General features: G+C 45.2%; 1 protein-coding gene across 4 annotated transcripts in view; it reads right to left on the reverse strand.

Moving 5' to 3' along the window:
• Positions 1 to 18841, reverse strand: part of PTP4A3 (protein tyrosine phosphatase 4A3) — a 123218-nt gene that overhangs the window by 23280 nt on the left and 81097 nt on the right. The window contains exons 1-2 of one of the 4 annotated variants that reach the window (XM_087962268.1): positions 14105 to 14246; positions 2838 to 3613 (exon numbers count right to left, since the gene is read on the reverse strand). In XM_087962268.1, the coding sequence (XP_087818394.1) occupies positions 2838 to 2942 (105 nt within the window). In that variant the 5' untranslated portion in view covers positions 2943 to 3613; positions 14105 to 14246. Of the gene's footprint in view, positions 1 to 2837; positions 3614 to 11804; positions 12011 to 13957; positions 14247 to 18841 lie in introns of those variants that run through there. The other 3 variants (XM_087962265.1, XM_087962269.1, XM_087962266.1) reach the window with 3 other exon arrangements.

Consider the following 18841-nt stretch of genomic DNA (forward strand, 5'->3'; position numbering starts at 1 on the left):
ACCAAAAACACACAAAGGGGAAGGTGTTGTTTGCGCTAAGATCTTCACAGACTTGAAGCTCATATCTAACAAAATGAAATTCAATGTAGAGAAAAGTAAAGTCTTCCACTTAGCAAGAAAAGCCAAAAGTACACATATAGTCTGGGTGAAACCAGGCTCAATAGCACTAACTGTGAGAGGGATCTTGGAGTCTTAGTGGACAACCAGCTAAATAGGAGCCAGCAGTGTGCGGCGGCAGCCAAAAAAGCCAATGCAATCCTAAATTGCATCAACAGAGGGATACAATCAAGATCAAGTGAGGTACTAATACCACTCTATAAAGCCTTAGTAAGACCACACCTAGAGTACTGAAGATAGTTTTGGTCACCACACTATAAAAAAGGTGTTGAGACTCTGCAAATGTGCAGAGAAGAGCAATCAGGATGATTAGGGGACCGGAGGATAAAACACAATGAACGGTTGCAGGAACTGGGCTTGGCTAGTCTAGTTAAGAGAAAGACCAGGTGAGACATGATAGCAGTCTTCCAATATTTGAGGGGCTGCCACAGAGAGGAAGGGGTCAAGCTATTCTCCAAGGCACCTGAAGGCCAGACAAGGAATAATGGATGGAAACTGAACAAGGAGAGATTCAACCTGGAAATAAGGAGAAACTTTCTGACAGTGAGAACCATCAACCCATGGAACAGAAGTTGCCTTTGGAAGTTGTGGGAGCATCATCACTTGAGACTTTCAAGGAGAGATTGGACTGGCATTTGTCAGAAATGGTGTAGGGTCTCCTGCTTGAGCAGGGGGTTGTACTAGATGACCTACAAGGTCCCTTCCAACTGTTAAAGTACGGTAAAAGCACGGAGGGTTTATGACAGCATATTGTGTGAAATCTCTTGGAAAATCACTTTCTGGAAAAGGAAATGAAGAAACCACCAACCCACCTGGTCCTGTGTTTACAGGTGATCGCACTGCAGACCTAAATATGTCTGAACAAGCTCAGTTCAGCCGAAGGGGAAAAACTTTGCAACTGTTTTCCGAAGTAGAGTTGCTTTGAAACGGCTCTAGGCTCTCCAGTGGGCCCCATGTCAACCTCCTCAGGAGGCTAGAGAGCCTTTCTTGGAGATACAGGCCATCCTTGACTTACAACCGTTCGTTGAGTGACAGCTCAGAAATACAACAGTCACTGGAAAAAGGAGCGACTTACGGCTCCTATCTCACACTGATGACCTTTGCAGCATTCCCCCGTGTGTGATCAAAATTCAGAGGCTTGGCAACTGGCATGTACTTAGGACGGTTGCAGTGTCCCGGTGTCATGGGACAAGCGAAGTCAGAAGGTCGCAAAACGAGAGGCCAGAATTCACTTGGCAACTGTGGTACTAACGACGGCGGCGGTTGGTTTAACAAAACTGGGGCAACAAAGAGGGGGTAAAACTCACTTAACAACAGAAAATTTGGGGTTCCGTTATGGTCGTAAGTGGAGGAGTACTTTGCCGTGACTCTCTGGTGGCAATGCTGTTCCCTCCTTCCTTTTAGCACCCCTGCTGGCCTCCTTGGGGGCGTTCGAGGCGCCGGCCCCGCAGGGTCACCCCATTGACTGTTGCACCGGAGGGGCTCAAAGGGGTGAGCCTGCGGAGCCAGCGCGTTGAACGCAGCGGCAGCACGTTGCGAAATTAGAGCAAAGCTGCCTGCCTTGGGCTTCCTCAACCCTGCCCTGCTCCAGGAAGGAGGGAACAGCATTGCCCTCTACGACGTGAGTGCCCCACGGGGGGCAGCTTGGGAGGCTGATCCCTGGCGGGAGGAGCAGCCTGTGAACTTGCTGTCAGGCACGGCAACTATAAAGAGGAGCGGGCTTGGCCGAGCGGGACACTGGATATTGGCATGTGGTCAAAGCCCCCCTTCCTCTGCCTCCCCCTAGGTGATCCACGGATGCCACTGACTGTTGCATTGGAGCGGTGCATCGGAGCTCCCACATTCGAGGCACCGGCTACGGAGCGGTGCAACAGTCAATGGGGTGACCCTGTGGGGCCGGCGCCTCGAACGCCCCCTTGCCTCTTAGCGCCCCCCTAAGGCATCTCACTGCCCCCCAGGGGGCGGTACTGCCCACTTTGGGAACCACTGGACTAGATGACCTACAAGGTCCCTTCCAACTCTGATTCTCTGTAATCTGGCAGCCCCTCAAATATTTGAAATCTGCTATCGTGTCACTCCTAATCCTTCTTTTCATTCAACTAGACATATCCAGTTCCTGCAACTGTTCTTTATATGTTTTAGCCTCCAGTTCCCTAATCATCTTTGTTGCTCTTCTCTGCAGTCTTTCCAGACTGCAGGTCACCCTCAATTTACAACAGTTCATTTAGTGACCATTCACAGTTACAGAAAAATGTGACTTACGACCCTTTTTTCCCAATTATGACCTTTGCAGCATCCCCACAGTTACGTGATCAAAACTCAGAGGGTTGGCCACTGGTTCATACTTATGACTGTTGCAGTGTCCGGCAATGTCATCATATTTGGCAACCTTCTGATAAGCCAAGTCAATGAGGAAGCCAGATTCACTTAATAACAAGGTTACTAACTTATCCACCGCAGTGATTCACTTAACAACTGTGGCCAGAAATGTCACAAAATGGGGCAATACTCAACAAATCCTCACTTAACAATGTAAATTTTGGATTCAACTGTGGTTGTATGTTGAGGACTACCTGTACAATAAGCCTACAATGTTAGGATGTTCTGATGGTCTCTCACCAGGCCAGAACATTTGTTTCTCCTGAAATTTCACAAGTCCAAGTATCTGTGACACTTATTTACATCCAGTTGTGAGAGGTGCTCTCTCATTGATATCTTACCTCAATGAAAGTATTCAGTGTGGCATTAGTTGGGTTGTGGGTTATCAGGAACCTCATATTCTTGTAGCACACTTCCACAGGGGCAGGCCTGTTCATGCGTGCCATGGTGGAGACAAACCGAGGGGGCTCTCGACAAAAAAAAAAAAAAAAAAGAGTTGCAAAGCCCAAAACAGAACCAAGTGACGCGAGCCTGACCAGACTGACTCTCTTCCCCCTCAAATCAACACAAACGTTGTGCAAATAGGATAACGTTGGATTCTCTAAATCCTCGACTTTAAAAAAAAAGGGGACCCTGTGCTTGAGGCTGAGTAATACTTTTGTTTTTGTTTTCCTCCTTTTCTTTAAAAAAAAAAAAATCCTTAGTGTGCAATTTTAAGTAGTCGTCCTTCAGTGCCACTCAGCTTCCTTCCCTTCTTAGTTCTCGTCTTCTCCTCCTCCTCTTCCTCCTCCTCTTCACAAAGGCATCTGCATTCAGCGAACGCGCTGGTGTTCTCTCTTGGGCTTTCACGTTACCCCATCTGGATATGTGAAATATTTGGGGGCAGTGAGAGGAGCCCGGGGCAGCTCAGGATGGGAGAACTGCCGGTAGAAACTTTCCGCGGACCTCAACAGCCATCCACGGGGCCTCTGAATGGTGAAGCCCAAGGGGCTCTAAAGAGGCTAGGTTCGGGCAGGAGCCCGTCCTTGTTCAACGAGAGGGATGCTGTGCGTGGCAGTGCTCAAAAGTGCGCCCAGCCCCCTCCATAAATCCAAAGGGAATCAGCATGCAGGACGATCTGGAAGAAGAAAAGAGACATTTTCGATCAGCACTGGGATTTCCAACCCCTTCCAAGGTTTCTAGCTTGCAAAATGTAGCAGAAGGGCTGAAGCAGGCAATTTGTATACATTTAGGATCTGTGGGTCAAAAAAATTCAGAACACAGCAGTAGCACTGAAGACTTATTATATCGCTTTACAGCCCTCTCCAAGCGGTTTACAGAGTCAGCATGTTGCTCCCAACAGTTTAGGGTCCTCATTTTACCCAACTCGGAAGGATGGTGAGATTCGAACTGCCAAATTGTAGGCAGCCGGCAGTCAGCATTATCCGCATTGAGTTGGAAGGTACTTGGTAGGTCATCTAGTCCAACCCCCCACCCAAGCAGGAGACCCTACCGCATTTCTGACAAATGGCAGTCCAATCTCTTCTTGAAAGCTACCAGTGATGAAGCTCCCAGAACTTCAGATGGCAACTTCTGTTCCACGGTTGTTTGTTCTCACTATCAGAAAATTCCTCCTTATTTCTAGGTTGAATCTCTCCTTGATCACTTTCCACCTGTTATTCCTTGTCTGGCCTTCAGGTGCTTTGGAAAATAACTTGACCCCTTCCTCTCTGTGGCAGCCCCTCTGATACTGGAAGATGCTATCATGTCTCCCCTGGTCCTTCTCTTCACTAGACTAGCCAGGCCCAGTTCCTGCAACCGTTCATTATATGTTTTAGTCTCTAGTCTCCTCATCATCCTGGCTCTTCTCTGCACTTTATTTCTAGAGTCTCCACATCTTTTTTATAGTGTGGTGACCAAAACTGGATGCAGTACTCTTAGGTGTGCAGAAGTAGCCTGCAGTACTGCACTCTAACCACTGAGCCACCGTGGCTTAAAAACATAACTTGACTCTGCTGTGGTGTCGACTCCATCCGAACAAGAGAGAAAACGACTCTTCTTCACATATTCATTTGCACTGATGATGTTACCTAACTGGGTCATGAAATGTCTGCAAGAAAACCAACCAAGCTCAAGGGAAATCCCAAGGATGTCTGCAAACCCCACTCTCCCTTTCTAGCGCTGATGTTACCTAGTTTGGTTGTGAAATATCCAATCTAGAACTAAGGGGAAATTTCCTGACAGTTGAGAACAATTCATCAGCGGAACAGCTTGGGTTGCTCCATCACTGGAAGTTTTTAAAGAATAGACTGGACAGCCATTTCTCCAGAATGGTATAGATTCCTGCTTGACCAAGGGGCTGGACTAGAAGACTTCCAAGGTCCCTTCCAACTCTATGACGTTCTGTTATGACAGCTGCCTTTATCTCAAAAACAATGTTCGGAGACCCTGATAATAGTTGTGTTCCTGCAACAGGCTTGACCGTATATTAGAGCTATATACATTTGCACTGATGATGTTACCTAGTCGGGCCATGAAACGTCCACATGAAAACCACCAAGCTCCAAGAGCACCAAGGACGTCAGTTATCATCTTCCCCATCCTCCTCTTCCTCCTTCTCCTCCATTCCAACACACCCCACCCCACCCCCTTCTAGCACTGATGATGTAACCTAGATGGATAATGAAACATTTGTAAGAAAACAACCAAGAGAGCACCAAGAACCCCACAGTTCCAAGCCTGAGCTACAAATATTCTCTTCTATCAGTACACAGGCATTTTATTTAAAGGAAAAAAAAACACAGTCCAATTATGTGTGGTGCCGTGTACTGTATCACTGTAACACCAAACAATTACAAAAATGAAACACAAGTAGAACCAAGTTCATTTTTGAAGGGTCTGATGGCTCCCCCTCCAGAAATTGTGGGTGCTCCATCCATGAAGATTTTTAAGAAAAGATTGGACAACCACCTGTTTGAAATGGTATAGGGCCGTGATGGCAAACCTATGGCATGTGTGCCACAGGTGGCATGCAGAGCCATTTGTGCCGTTACGCGAGCTGCAGGCAAACTTACCTCACTGCGCATGCCCGCGTCTCACAGCTGATTTTCAGCCAGTTTGAGGCCTTTTCGGCCTCCCAGAGGCTTTAGGAAGGCTTCTGCAGGCTTTTCAGGCCGAAAACCAGGCCCGTTTCGTCACTTCCTGTTTTCCGGAAATAACGGAAGTGATGAAACGGGCCTGGTTTTCGCCTGAAAAGCCTGCAGAAGCCTTCCTAAAGCCTCTGGGAGGCCAAAAGGCCTCAAAGCGCTGAAAATCAGCTGTGCGGTGCAGTGCAGGTAAGGGGGCGGGTGAGTGGGAATTGCTTGCACATGTTTAGGGGGTGCGAGCATTGCCTTCTGGGTGCTGGCCCGTGAGTGTGCAAGCACGTGCAATTTTTGGCACAGGAGCCCAAAAAGGTTAGCCACCACTGGTATAGGGTTTCCGGCTTGAGTAGGGGGTTGGACTAGAAGGCCTCTAAGGTCCCTTTTGTTGTATTATTCCTGTTCCCCTCCACCCTGTTTGGAGGTGAGAAAAGCCAATTTCAACTGGATTCTCAAATCTGCAAGCAAAAAATCCTGCTTTAAGCAAGCCACAAATGTGCTTGCGCCTCTCAAAATTCTGTACAGCCATGCAAAGATATGCGATAGGAAAAATAAACATGGCATGGAAACTTGAGATGATATGAAAGCTTCGCTGATGGCGCCTGCATGTGTACGTATTAACCTCTGCCTACACTAAGCCTTCTGCAACCTGTTGGAGATACTCTGTGGAGTTAAATTTCCACAATTCAGAGCCAACACTAGTGGGCACCAGACTAAAAGTTTGGAGCTCAGCAGGACTGAATTGCTTAACCCTGCTCTTTAGGCAAGAATGTCTAACTGTGGCAACTTTAAGACCTGTGGACTTCAACTCCCAGAATTCCCCAGCCAGTATGGGGAATTCTGGGAGTTGGAAGTCCAAAATCCTACTGAATCTATGTTAAAAAGGTACTCTAGAAAAAATATCCCACGGCTTTGGGGAACATCAACAGCAGAAGGAACAGAAGCAGATATGCAGATTATTAAGGAATAGAACCGTAATATATGGACCACAGGGTTGAACTGGGTGAGTTTTGGGTGATTTCGGTAGTCTGTTTTTTTTTACTTGCAGTGCAACTGATGAAGTTACCTAGTTGGGTAATGAAATGTCTGCAGGCAAACGACCAAGCATGGCGGGCTGGGGAATTCTGGATGTTGAAGCCCACAGATCTTAAAAGTTGCTAAGGTTGGAAATCCATGCCTTTAGGAGAGGGAACTGTCTAAAACCATTGGCATGTGTACTTTTTGTTTGATGAACAAATTTAAAAAAATAAAATAAAATTGTGGTTGTTAAATCGTGGACAACCTGTATACATTTTTCAGTTATGTGCCCAGCCAGCAAGGAGACATTACAGAGGTGGACAAATCTTACTCTGTAGACACAAAAGAAATTTCCAACGCTACTGATACACCCTGAGCACATAATTTAATCCTGGGTTATAAATCTCTTCTCACCTTCTGAACCCAAGGCATGAGGCTGGCCAAATGGGAATTGAGCACGAACTCTGTAATATGCTTAACAGCATCCTAAGGAAGGATTATTACGGGAATTCAAGGATTTATCAACGCTACTTTGAACTTTTGGTTGTTTGGCCTAAACTCTGTGGATTAAACTTGGTGGAACCCCAAATTTAGCTGCAACCGCCTTCCTTCCTTCCCTCCCTCCCTGTCTCTGTTCCTCTCTCTCTTCTCTCATGTTTCCTTCCTTCCTTCCTCTCTCCCTGTTCCTTCTCTCTCTCCTCATGTCTCCCTCCTCCATCCTCCATCTCTCCCTTCCCCCTCTCCCTGGGTTCCTTCCCCCGCCTCTCGTCTCCTCCCTCCATGTCTCCCTTCCTTTCTTCCCTTCTCCCTCTGTTCCTTTGCTCTCCTGTCCTCATGTCTCCTTCCTTCCTCCATCTTCCTTCCTTCCTTCCTTCCTTTCCTCCCTCCCTCCTTTCTTTACTTTCTTTCCTTCTTTCTTTCCTTCTTTCTCTTCCCTCCCTCCCCCTTTCTTTTTCTTCATTCTTCCTTCCTTCCTTCCTTCCTTCCTTCCTTCCTTCCTTCCTTCCTTCCTTCCTTCCTTCCTTCTCTTCCCTTCCTTCCCTTCCCTTCCCTTCCTTTCCCTTCAACTTTGGTGACCGGTCGAACTTACAGTGGCACTGAAAGAAGTGACATGACCATTTTTTCACACTTACGACCGTTGCAGCAATCCCATGGTCAGTGATCAAAATTCAGACCCTTGGGAACCGATCCATATTTATGAGCGCTGTAGTGTCCCACAATCACAAGATCTCCCTTTTTGTGACCTTCGGACGAGGAAAGTCAAGGAGGGGAAGCCAGATTCATTTAACAACCATGTGACTAAACTGAACCACTGCAGTGGCCAGAAAGTTTGTAAAACGGAGCAAAATTCACTTAGCCAACATCTGCCTCCCTTAGCCAAAAAAAAAATTCAGGCTCAATTGGGGCGGTAAGTCGAGGACTATGTGTCGTGTTAACAAATGCTACTTTTTCTTTTCCAAGTCCATTTTTGAGAGCCTCTCTTTTCCCTCCAAAGAAAGAAAGAGATCAAGAAGCTTTTTACGTTGACCAGGTGGTGTGATGACCCAGGGCGTGGCACAAAGGCAACACAGTCAGATAATCATTAGGAGTCCCTTTATTAGCTCCAACTTTGCCCCCAATGTCCTGGTTACCTTCAGGGCTGGAGAAAAACTTCCCCAGGAACAGCCTGTGGCTGCAGAGAATCAAGTCCAAAACATGGTCAACAAAAACTGTAACTAAAAGTCCAATCAAGGCAAGATGAGGTAATTAGTCCAGCAGGGCAGAAGCAAGAATTCTAAACTCCACACAAGATAAACTCACGTTTGCTCCTAGCACCTGCTGCAGTTAGCATTCAGTTCTTTTAAACTTTCATTCCCAGCTGTGGCTAATGAAGGGAATCAGGGCCCTTTCCTCCCCCATAAGCCACGCAACCCACATTACTCCCTTCTCCATTCCTTCCTGTGTGCCTGAGGATGAAGAGCGGGTGGGCCTGGGTCTTCCTCTGAACTCCTTCTCCCTTGTTCTACCTCTCTCCTGCTCTACCCAGCCGTACTTTGCCCTTCCCCAGTTTCCTCCACAGCCAACAGAGCCACACTCCCACTCCCTGTCAGCTGTTCGTCTTCCTCCTCGGATTCAGACTCCGACAGGGGCATGACACGGGGAAAGGTAGGAACGGAGAAATAGGTCCAAAGGTGCACCTTTGGGACAATCATGGCCTGGATGACTGAGAATCTTTACAGACTTTTACTTGTATTAGTATTAGATGAGTCCTCAAAAACACCTCCTTGAAGACCAAGAAGTTTCCCCGAGGATGGGCTCCAACATCAGTATGAAAGCTTGGAAGAACAAAACCTTTGGTCTTGGTGTCTGACTCAAGATTGGATCCTGCATTATATTCGCCTTCATTCACAAGACCTCAAAAATACCAAGGGGAATCTGTGTCCCCTCAAGAGGACCACCAAGAAGGTGTACCGATAGCCTTTGATTTACAACCACTCGTTTAGTGACCATCCGAAGTTACCACAGTACTGAAAAAAAGGGACTTATGACCATTTCCCACACTTATGACCGCTGCAGCATCCCCAAGGTCACGTGATCAAAATTCAGAGGCTAAAATTTTGGACATGGCATTAATTTGGACAAATGGCAAACTTTATGGGAGAGAAGCAAACAAAAACAAACAAACATTGGCCACATCATATAAGGAAAACCTATACAAACTGTTCTATAGGTCAGGGGTTGCCAAACCTTTTGGACCTCAGGGACCACCCAACTCATAATTTTAAATCCCACAAACCAGAGACCCTGGGAAAATCCGCAAAAAAGTCTGCAGGAAAATTCCCCACCTATTTTCCCTACCGATCAGTCGTTCTTTATTTGAGATCGCAGCATACCATTTCCAGCTCCGTTCTCGGGGTGGGTGGGGGTGGGGAGAGAGACTTTTGGCTTAATGCAAGGAAAGCAGCAGAAGTCTCTTTTTATCCCTCAAACTCCACCAGAAATGAGTCTTTGCTGGCGCAGCCTCTTGGAGCAGGAGGCCTTGCAGGGTCCCAAAGACTCATTTCTGGCGGAGTTTGGGGGAGAGAAAGTAAGACTTTTGCTGCTTTCCTTGCGTGCAGCCAAAAGCAGAAGAAGAAAGAAGCGGAAAGAAGCAGCCCAGTGGCCAGGCCAGGCGCGTGGAGTGCGTGGGGCAAGTTCCCCCACTCCCCCCTTTTCCCCCTCTCCTCCCTACCTCGTGTTGTTCACAATGCAAGCGACGCAAGCCTTGTGTTCCCATGGGCCATGTGGGTGGCACAACCTTGTGTTTCCACACAGCCTGGATTAATTGCTTTGGGGGCGACATTTCTCTACAGACCACCAATCCCTGTGCACCCATGTGCAAGTTATGTGTGCAAGATATCCCCCCATGCACCGCGTGTCTCCCCGCACATGCACGCCAGATACCTGACAATCAGCTTTCAGGCGGTGGGCACATGCATGCGCAGTGGGCCTCTTCTGGGCGTCCTCTCGCATGCTGGCAGAAGTGGCTCTGCGTGCCACTTCTGACAAGCGTGCCACAGGTTCGCCTTCACGGTTATAAAGTATGGGATAAATTCTATCAATGGTGGGGAAAAAAGGAAGGATCTAGAACCAAAAGATAGGAGGGTAGGCAGAATGGATGAGTAGAAATATCAAATATTGTACAAATGCATATAAAACATGTACTTGATGCCATAATACATATGACAAACAGGATTGTCAGGAACGATTTACACCATTGTCCAATGTTTTTAATAATTCACTCAATAAAACGTCTGAAGAAAATAAATAAACAAAAAAGATTGGATCCTGCATTATATTCGCCTTCATTCACAAGACCTCAAAAATACTAAGGTGAATCTGTGTCCCCTCCAGAGGACCACCAAGAAAGTGTACAGATAAGTCCTTGATTTACAACCATTCGTTTAGTGACCGTCCAAAGTTACCACAGTCCTGAAAAAAAGGGACTTATGACTATTTTTCACACTTATGACTGCTGCAACAATCCCCACATCACATGTTCAAAATTCAGATGCTCGTCCACTGATCCGTATTTATGACGGTTGTGGCATCCCCGGGGATCAAGTGATTCCCTTTAGCGACCTTTGGACAAAGTCAAGCGGGGAGGAGCCAGATTCACTTAATGACCATGTGACTAATTTAACGACTGCAGTGATTCACCTATAACAAAACATAGTGAAAAATGTTGTAAAATGTGGGGGGAAACTCGCTTAACCACTTTCTCACTCAGCGACAGAAATTCTGGGCTCCATTGTGGATGTAAGCCGAGAACTATCTATACTTCTAAGCACCAGTTGTGGGGGTTTTATTTCGGGTGCAAACGCTTCCGCCCAATACATTTCCTCACAGGTACTTACAACAGTTCATTTAGTGACCATTAGAACTTACAATGGCACTGGAAAAAAGGGACTTACGACCGCTTTTCACACTTAAAGCCATTACAACATCCCAGGGTCATGTGATCAAAATTCAAGATACTTGGCAACTGGCTTGTACTTATGACAGTTGCAGTGTCCCGGGCTCACAAGCAAATTCAATGGGGAGTCCAGATTCACTTAACGACTGGGTGCCTAACTTAACAACTGCAGCGAGTTCACTTAACCAATGCGTCGAGAAAGAAGTCGCAAAACGGGGGGGGAGGGGGGGCAAAACTCTCGTAGCCAATTGCTCACTTAGCAACCTAAATTCTAGGCTCGACTATGGTCGCAAGTCAAGGACTTCCTGGAAAGAGAAGCAGCCAGTTTTCGAGCGAACCATCATCAACAAATTGAACAACTGCAGCGAATCACTCAACCAGCATGTCGAGAAAAGTCATCCAATGGGGAGAGGGAAACAAAAAACGCCCTCACTTAACCGATTTCTCACTTAGCAACATAAATTCTGGGCTTCCCCTGTGGCCGTTAAGCCGAGGACTTCCCGAAAAGAGAACAGCTAATTTAGGAGCCAAACGATCTCAACTTGCAAGGGAAGGGGATCCAGAGGAGAAACTTCATCTCTAAGGCTTGAGAAAATCCCTCTATAAAATGGCTGTGCTATTTTGGGTGCAATGTTCTCACTTGGCAAAGCAGGTAGGAGATTAAGAGCTAGGGATTGAATAACAAGACCCAGAATGTGCAAGCAAGGAGGGGGAAAAAAACCTCCTCCATGCCTTACCTTAAATTTGTCCAGAGCTTCCCACGCCACAGATCTAAAACTACACAATACCATCCAGTTTTTTGGGAACAAAACAAAACAAAACAGAAGGCGTTGCAATGCCTCGGGCTTCCAAGGAACGCAACTTTTATGGACAGGCTATCAGTCTAAAACTTCTGAGGTCACCTTCCCTTCCATGCCAAACTGGTTTGGTCATTTCCTTTGAAGACGCTTCTTTCCTGCTTCTGGATTCTTCCCTTCCTTTCTGGATGCTGGGGTGACGCTCCCTGTGGCAGGAGGAAACCTGTCCATGCGTGACACGAGAACTGGCGAGAATATGCCTGTGTGTGCAAACTCCCGAAAGTTTTCGACACACTTTTAAAGGAGCACGCTAGAGGCAGAACACGGGGAGATTCCGTCCTCCAGAAAGGATGGGTGTGCCGGGCATCGTCACCGAACAATTTCCTCTTCTTTTCCACCCTGAAAAGTGTCACGCCGACAAAGACAGACATGTGCGGATCAGAAAGCTAACATCAATCACAAAAGAGGCTTTTGCCAAACCATGTGAGAAACTGGCTGTCCCGTGGCACCATCAGCCACAGCACAGGATGGTCCTTGAAGGACAATGCTTTGGACCGTAAGACAAGGCGGTCAAAAAGACAAGAGGAATATTTTTTACTGTCGGATGAATAACTGCCTCTACAGGTAGCTCTCGACTTACAACCGGCTGCTTAGTGTCCGTTTGAAGTTACAACACACTGGAAAAAAGTGATTGATCACACTTACAACCATGGCAGCAGTCTCCCCGTGGTCACATGATCAAAATCTGGACCCTTGGTAGAATGAGATAAGAACTTACAGCCTCAAATTTTTAAATTTACATGGTAATATTTATTAACCGTTTCTATAGATCTATGGAGATTTCATACCCATCATCCACGCTATGGAGATTCCCCACCAGGGCTGAAGAAGCTTTGTGAATGAGAAGCAAAACGTCTTTAAAGGGGGAAATCTCCCCCCTGAAAAAAAGTCCAGCTGTCTCTTGAAAACAACCATTTCTGTAACATAAAAAAATCCAAAAAGCTTTGTTTTCTCGATCTCAAGCATGAAGTCCAGAAGCGGTTTCCAAACAATGGCAGTGATGCACTGAACCATTGTGGCAAGACAGATTATTGGGGACAAAAGTTGCTTAACAACTGTTTTCCTCAGCAAGAGAAATTTTGGGTTTAATTTAAGGATTACCTGAATATATAGAGTCAATTCCAGGTTACAAATACAGCATCCACGCTGGATTTACTTTTGGGCTTTTAGGTAAGTAAGGTCTCTTGTAAGTCTACCTCAACAGAATTGTTTCAAAACTCAAGTCGTCTTGCATTCAAACCTTTGTGGCACATTGTTCAATTTAGGTTTATTTATTTTTTTAAACAAAATTTTTTAAAAATCATCCTGCCTTCATTATTTTAATCAATAACTCAAGGCAGAGAACATACCTAAGCACTCCTTCCTCTTACTGTTTTCCCCACAACAACAACCCTGTGAAGTGAGTCGGGCTGACAGTGACTGGCCCAGAGTCACCCAGCTAAGGCAGGAACTAGAATTCAGTCGCCTGGTGACTGGCCAAACATTCAACCAGCCTAAGGGAAGACTAGAACTCACAGCTGCCTGGTGAATGGCCCAAAAGTCACCCAACCAGCTTTCCTAAGCCCAAGGTGGCACTAGAACCCTCCTGGTTTCTAGCCCGAGTGCCTTCACCACTAGACTAAACTGGCTTCTACCAACAGAGCAAGCCGGAACGACTGGTTCACTAGTGCATAAAAAGGCGTCCATAACTGATGTTTATGCGGAGCTTATTAACCACGTCAACATGCAAGCAACATGCTGTAAACCAACCTTTTGGATTTCCTTCTTTTAATCCCGAGCTTAAAACAAAAAAAATCTTGTAGGTTTGCAAGAACGAAGGCAAAATCAAGAGAGCAAAGGATTCATGGGAGAGAGGGGGAAAAAAGCAACAAGGGAAGAGCAAAACCTCACTTCCAGGCACGGGAAACACACAAAGCAGGTATCGATTGGGTGGGTGTAAAAAAAAGAGAAAAAAAACCAAAGTAAAATCTCTAGAAAACTTTTAGCTTGCTAAACATCTGGGCCAGCTCCAGTCTCCCCTGCCTCGATTTTACCTTTTACATGAAGAAAAAGATTTTCTGCTCAGCCGAGCGCCTTTCGCAGCCAGCTTTTCAGCGGTTCCCTCCCCTGGCTGGATTCCCCTCCGAAAGAAGCTAAGCCGCTGGTGTGATCTGCTCCAAAGCTCGTTTTGCAATGCTTACCTTCCCCTGGGTCACAGGCTGCTAAGTGCTATGTGGCCGCGGCCTCAAAATAGAACATAAGCATGTAAATATATGCAGGAGAGGGCAGGTTTTCAGCAGGCTGATGAAGCAAAGGGGACGCGCGCAGGGAAGCCGTTGCAAGTGTGTAGGCCAAACACTGAATCACAAACCAGCTGAACGTGTTTTAGCTTAGAGGGTCCTGTAGGAAACTGAAGAAGTGTCACCTTCTTCAGTGGGTGGCATGAAAGAGAGAGAGAGAGAGAGAGAGAGGGAGAGGGAGCAAGAGAAAGGAAAACAATAAAGAAAAGGAAGAAAAGAAAAAGGAAGAGAAAGAGAAAGAAAAAGGGGGAGAGAGAAAATAAAGAAAAAAGGAAGAGAAAGAAAAGAGAATGAGAAAGAAGGAAGGAAAGGAGGGAGAAAGGAGAGAGAGAGAGAGAGAGAAAGAGAGAGAGAGAGAAATATTGATTTAATAAAGATCTACGTTCCCAGAATTTCTGTGTTGATGGCATCCTCAACATCTCAGCAATTTTGCTTTTGTGGCACTCCTAGTGTCACAAACCCTGCACCGTGGCACCCCTGGAATAGTTAGAACTATCGTGTTTATAAAGTAGTAAAATAAACCATGGGTGCTGCCATGCAGCTTGGAATCTGCAGCAGTAAGATAATGACGAAATTTAATCTTAGTGAGTCTTATCAACATCCCAAATCAGCCATAAAATATGCCAGTGGTCCCAATCTGTTCCTCCAAAGCATCCGAGGGCAAGACAAAGAAGCAATGGATGGAAACTAATCAAGGAGAGAAGCAACCTAGAGATAAGGAGAAATTTCCTGACTGTGAGAACAATCAATCAATGGAACAGAAGTTGCCTTCAGAAGTGGTAGAATGTTCCAACGCTGGAAGTTTTTGAGATTGGAAACCATTTCTCTGAAATGATATCGGGCTTCTTGCCTGAGCAGGGGTTGGACTAGAAGACCTCCAAGGTTCCTTCCAAACTTTCTTATTCCGTATTTTCTATGGATGCAGAAGTGATGGTTTGCCTTTTTTAAAAAAACTGTTTAATGCCGCCTTTATTCTTAGGGTGGATTCCTGTTCACAAGGCACAGAGGAAATATTAAATAGATAAATACAAACAGCCATTTTCAAGCCTAAATACTTATGGGGGGGGAGAATTACTTGGCTGGTAATGTGAGCTATGCAAACTTTGGGGTCTCAAATCAAAGAACTGGTCGTTCTGATGGGCCGATTATTCCTCCATGTAAGACCTATATTTAGGTATCGTATTTAAGTATCATCTCTCTCACAGAGCCACTTTGGGATGTGTAAAAATAGAGCAAAATAGAAATCTTATGTTTCTTGGGCCACTAGGATGTTTGCACAGGTGTGCATCAACACCTACACAAAACTAAAAAAAGGTTGTATATGCCTTGTAATGTTTCTGCTTGATTCAAGCCATATGAGGGAGAGTCACTGATTTTTCTTAAATGTCTTTATAGCTCTCCAGCAACCCTATACAGTGGCCTACAAAAACCCAGCCTAGATTTATATGATGCGCTTCTTCACGCAGCATCTTGTCTGGGTTCACACAATATTCTTGTTGTGAGTTAACAAAATTGCTATGTCCAGAAATTAAATGATGCCTCAATTAACCCTACGGCGTTTTAAACGAGAGGGCCTAGGCCACCATTTCAAAACCACGGCGACGTTATGAAGTGTGGACTTCAACTCCCAGAATTCCCCAGTCGGTACGGCCAGCTGTGGAATTCTGGGAGTTGAAGTCCACTTATTGTAAAGTTATTAAGGTTGAGAAACAATAAGCCCGGATAAGACAATAGTTGAGATTCCCACCAAATGCTGACCCTTGGACATGACTCTAGACCCCGTTTCAATACCCTGTTGTGCAAATCCAGCACCCAAGTTGTGAAGCAGAATTTGCAAACCATACAACACACTAAAAAAAGAGAACCAAATCAATCTGAAGAAGCTTCTTTGAAGAGAAGTGAAATGTCTTCGATTGATATTTTTATAGAAATGGCTTGCTTGTATTATTATGAAAAAAAAAGTTGTGATTTGATGTTAACGCCTTATTTTATTACAACAGAGAGTTGGAAGTCATGTTTCTCTTTCTTTCTTTTTTCTTATCCTTCCTCACTTCTCTTCCCCCTCTTCCTCCCCATCGTTTTCTTTCTTACTTTTGTATTTTTTTATCTTATCTTAAAGCTCAATAAAAATGTTAGAATGAGAGAAGTGAAAAGTCTTCAAAGTAAAAAAAAACAAAACCCACCAAAGTCCAGTTGCCTTTTGGAAAAGCACCTTTGGGACAAACAAATCAATCATTTTGTGACTTTAACGCTGCACATTATTCTCCACTTAAGTCTACTTTTGGTCAAGTGGATGTTTTGGCCCACTGCCTCCTCTTTTTACACAACCGGCCTTTTAAACACAACATGCGTGAAGCTGCTTCTTTGTATGTCTCTGGAATGACAGAGAGCAGGTCTTCTTCCCTGATCTTTATTACATAAACCTCTATCAATTTCAGGCTTTGCCTTGAGAGGTGATGGACACTATCCGAAGAGGATGCCTTAATATATTTGCTACAACATGTTCCCCCACCCCCATCTGAGAGAGAGAGAGAGAGAGAGAGAGAGAGAGAGAGAGAGAGAAGGACTGGTATCCACTTCGAGGGCAGGAAAAGGAGCTCCTTGCCTCGGCTCTATTTATAACCTAACCGAAAAAAAATCACATTACACAGGGCTCCCCCAGTCTGCAACGAGGATGCAGCTTCTCAGCTGAGACATTTCCTGTGCAACGTTTTGGGGGCTGTTTTTCTGGTTGCACGGTGGCCCGTTTTCTCATGGCCACCTATCCTGCACCTGCTTTTCTGTTTTCAAGACACAAACCACAGCACACAACAGTTTGTGGGAGGTGGGGGTAGATTATTCCCCCTCTGCAACAGATTCACACGAAGACACAAGAATAAAAAGCCGATTGGTAGGATCAGTTTGAGCAGGTAGTACCAAGTCAGGGGCAACTTTTTTTATACATATATATAAAAAAAATATTTTTATTTTATTTTACAACATATCCATTTTTCAATTCAACAGTGTGTCATCTGGGTACATACATACATACATATCTTGTGCACATATTCATATTTGATATACATCTCTTACTATAATGTAAATAGTTACATTCACATTAAAAATTACTAATTCATATCAATCCCTCACTCATTCAGTTCTGGTTTGGTTTGAGTTCACCCCTTTCATTTAAAACATCTTTATATCTCATGATATTTCCCATTTTAAGAACATTTGGATAAACGCTTCCATTGTAGATAGCCAGGCTGGAATCTTCAACTAGTGTTGTTCTCTTATTTTCTCCCATTTTTTTTTAGTTTACTTTATTGTCATTGCACCTCGTACAACGAAATCAAACACCATCTTCAGTGTACCTCATGATCATGACAATAAACACAAACACACATCCTTCACCCTCCACATATTGAATTGAAAACCGCCGACACCACACCAATACTGCACTATACAGCAGAATTCAAAAGAGCTACTGCCCTGGGATAGAAGCTGTTTTTCAGCCTACTTGTCCTTGTTTTTATTTTTCTGTACCTTCTGCCAGATGATTTTTCTGTACCTTCTGCCAGATAGTTCAAAAAAAGGGCTGCACTGCCCACATGGCCCGTGGGAACCCTCCTTGCCCACTTACTTCTTACCTGGCAAACTTGCTATTTTTCCTTCCCCCACCCAACCATTAGCTGGTTCTGCTGTGCCGGGAGATTTAGATTAGCTAGAAAGCAGGAAACCGTTGGATTTCTTGCTTTCTAGCTAATCTTTAGATCTTCGGCTCTGCTTTTAAGCAGAGCCAAATCTTCCTTAGGACTGAAGCTTCCATTTGTCAGTGCCGACTCAGGTAGCCGATGGCAGATAGATAGATCTCTGAATGAATCTGTGATTCTGTGAGCAACTCAATCTGCCTGCCTGCTTTGCCTGATTTTGGGTAAAAGTTGCTCTTTTTTTAAATAAAAAATTCAATATTTACATAAATATTTATATTTACATACAAGCCATGCCCAGCCAGTCACATGACCAAGCCACACCCACAAATTAGGCCACGCCCACAGGACCAGTTGTTAAGAAATTTGAATCCCATCCCTGCCTCTGTGTGTGGGGGGTGGGGGAGAGGTTAGATTAGATCTCATTTCTCTCTCCCACCAACATCAGCAAGCCACCGTCAGTCAAAATTCATATTAATGGTCCCCGGGAGTTAAAATTATGAATTTGGTGGTCCCTGGGGTCCAAAAGGTTGGCTCTGGTACCTGTCAGACCCTCAAACCCTTTGCACTTATGGGGTCTACACAAATTATGAGGTTTACACAACCACACTACATAACCACACCAGCTCAGCTACGAGGTCAAGAGGCTTCCATCCCCCGGCAGACAATGTTAGAGGACGTATAGCTGAAGCAGTACATGCAACATCAAGAAGCCATCAGGAATTTGGCCAAACAACAAGGAGTGCCTTAGTCCTCAATTTATGTCCATAACCGGGACCAGAATTTCTGGGCCTAACCAAGGCGGTAATTAAAAGTGAACTGTACCCAATTCTATGACCTTTCTCCATCACCATTGTTAAAGCAAATCACCACAGTTGTTAAGTGAATCATGCAGTCATTAAGCAAACCCTGGCTCCTCCTATTTGCTTTGCAATCGCTAATGGCGGTC

This window comes from Notechis scutatus, chromosome 3 (genome assembly GCF_049901735.1).
Source record: "Notechis scutatus isolate UNSWTSFEM ecotype Mainland chromosome 3, rNotScu1.2, whole genome shotgun sequence".
NCBI classification, from domain to species: Eukaryota; Metazoa; Chordata; class Lepidosauria; order Squamata; family Elapidae; genus Notechis; species Notechis scutatus.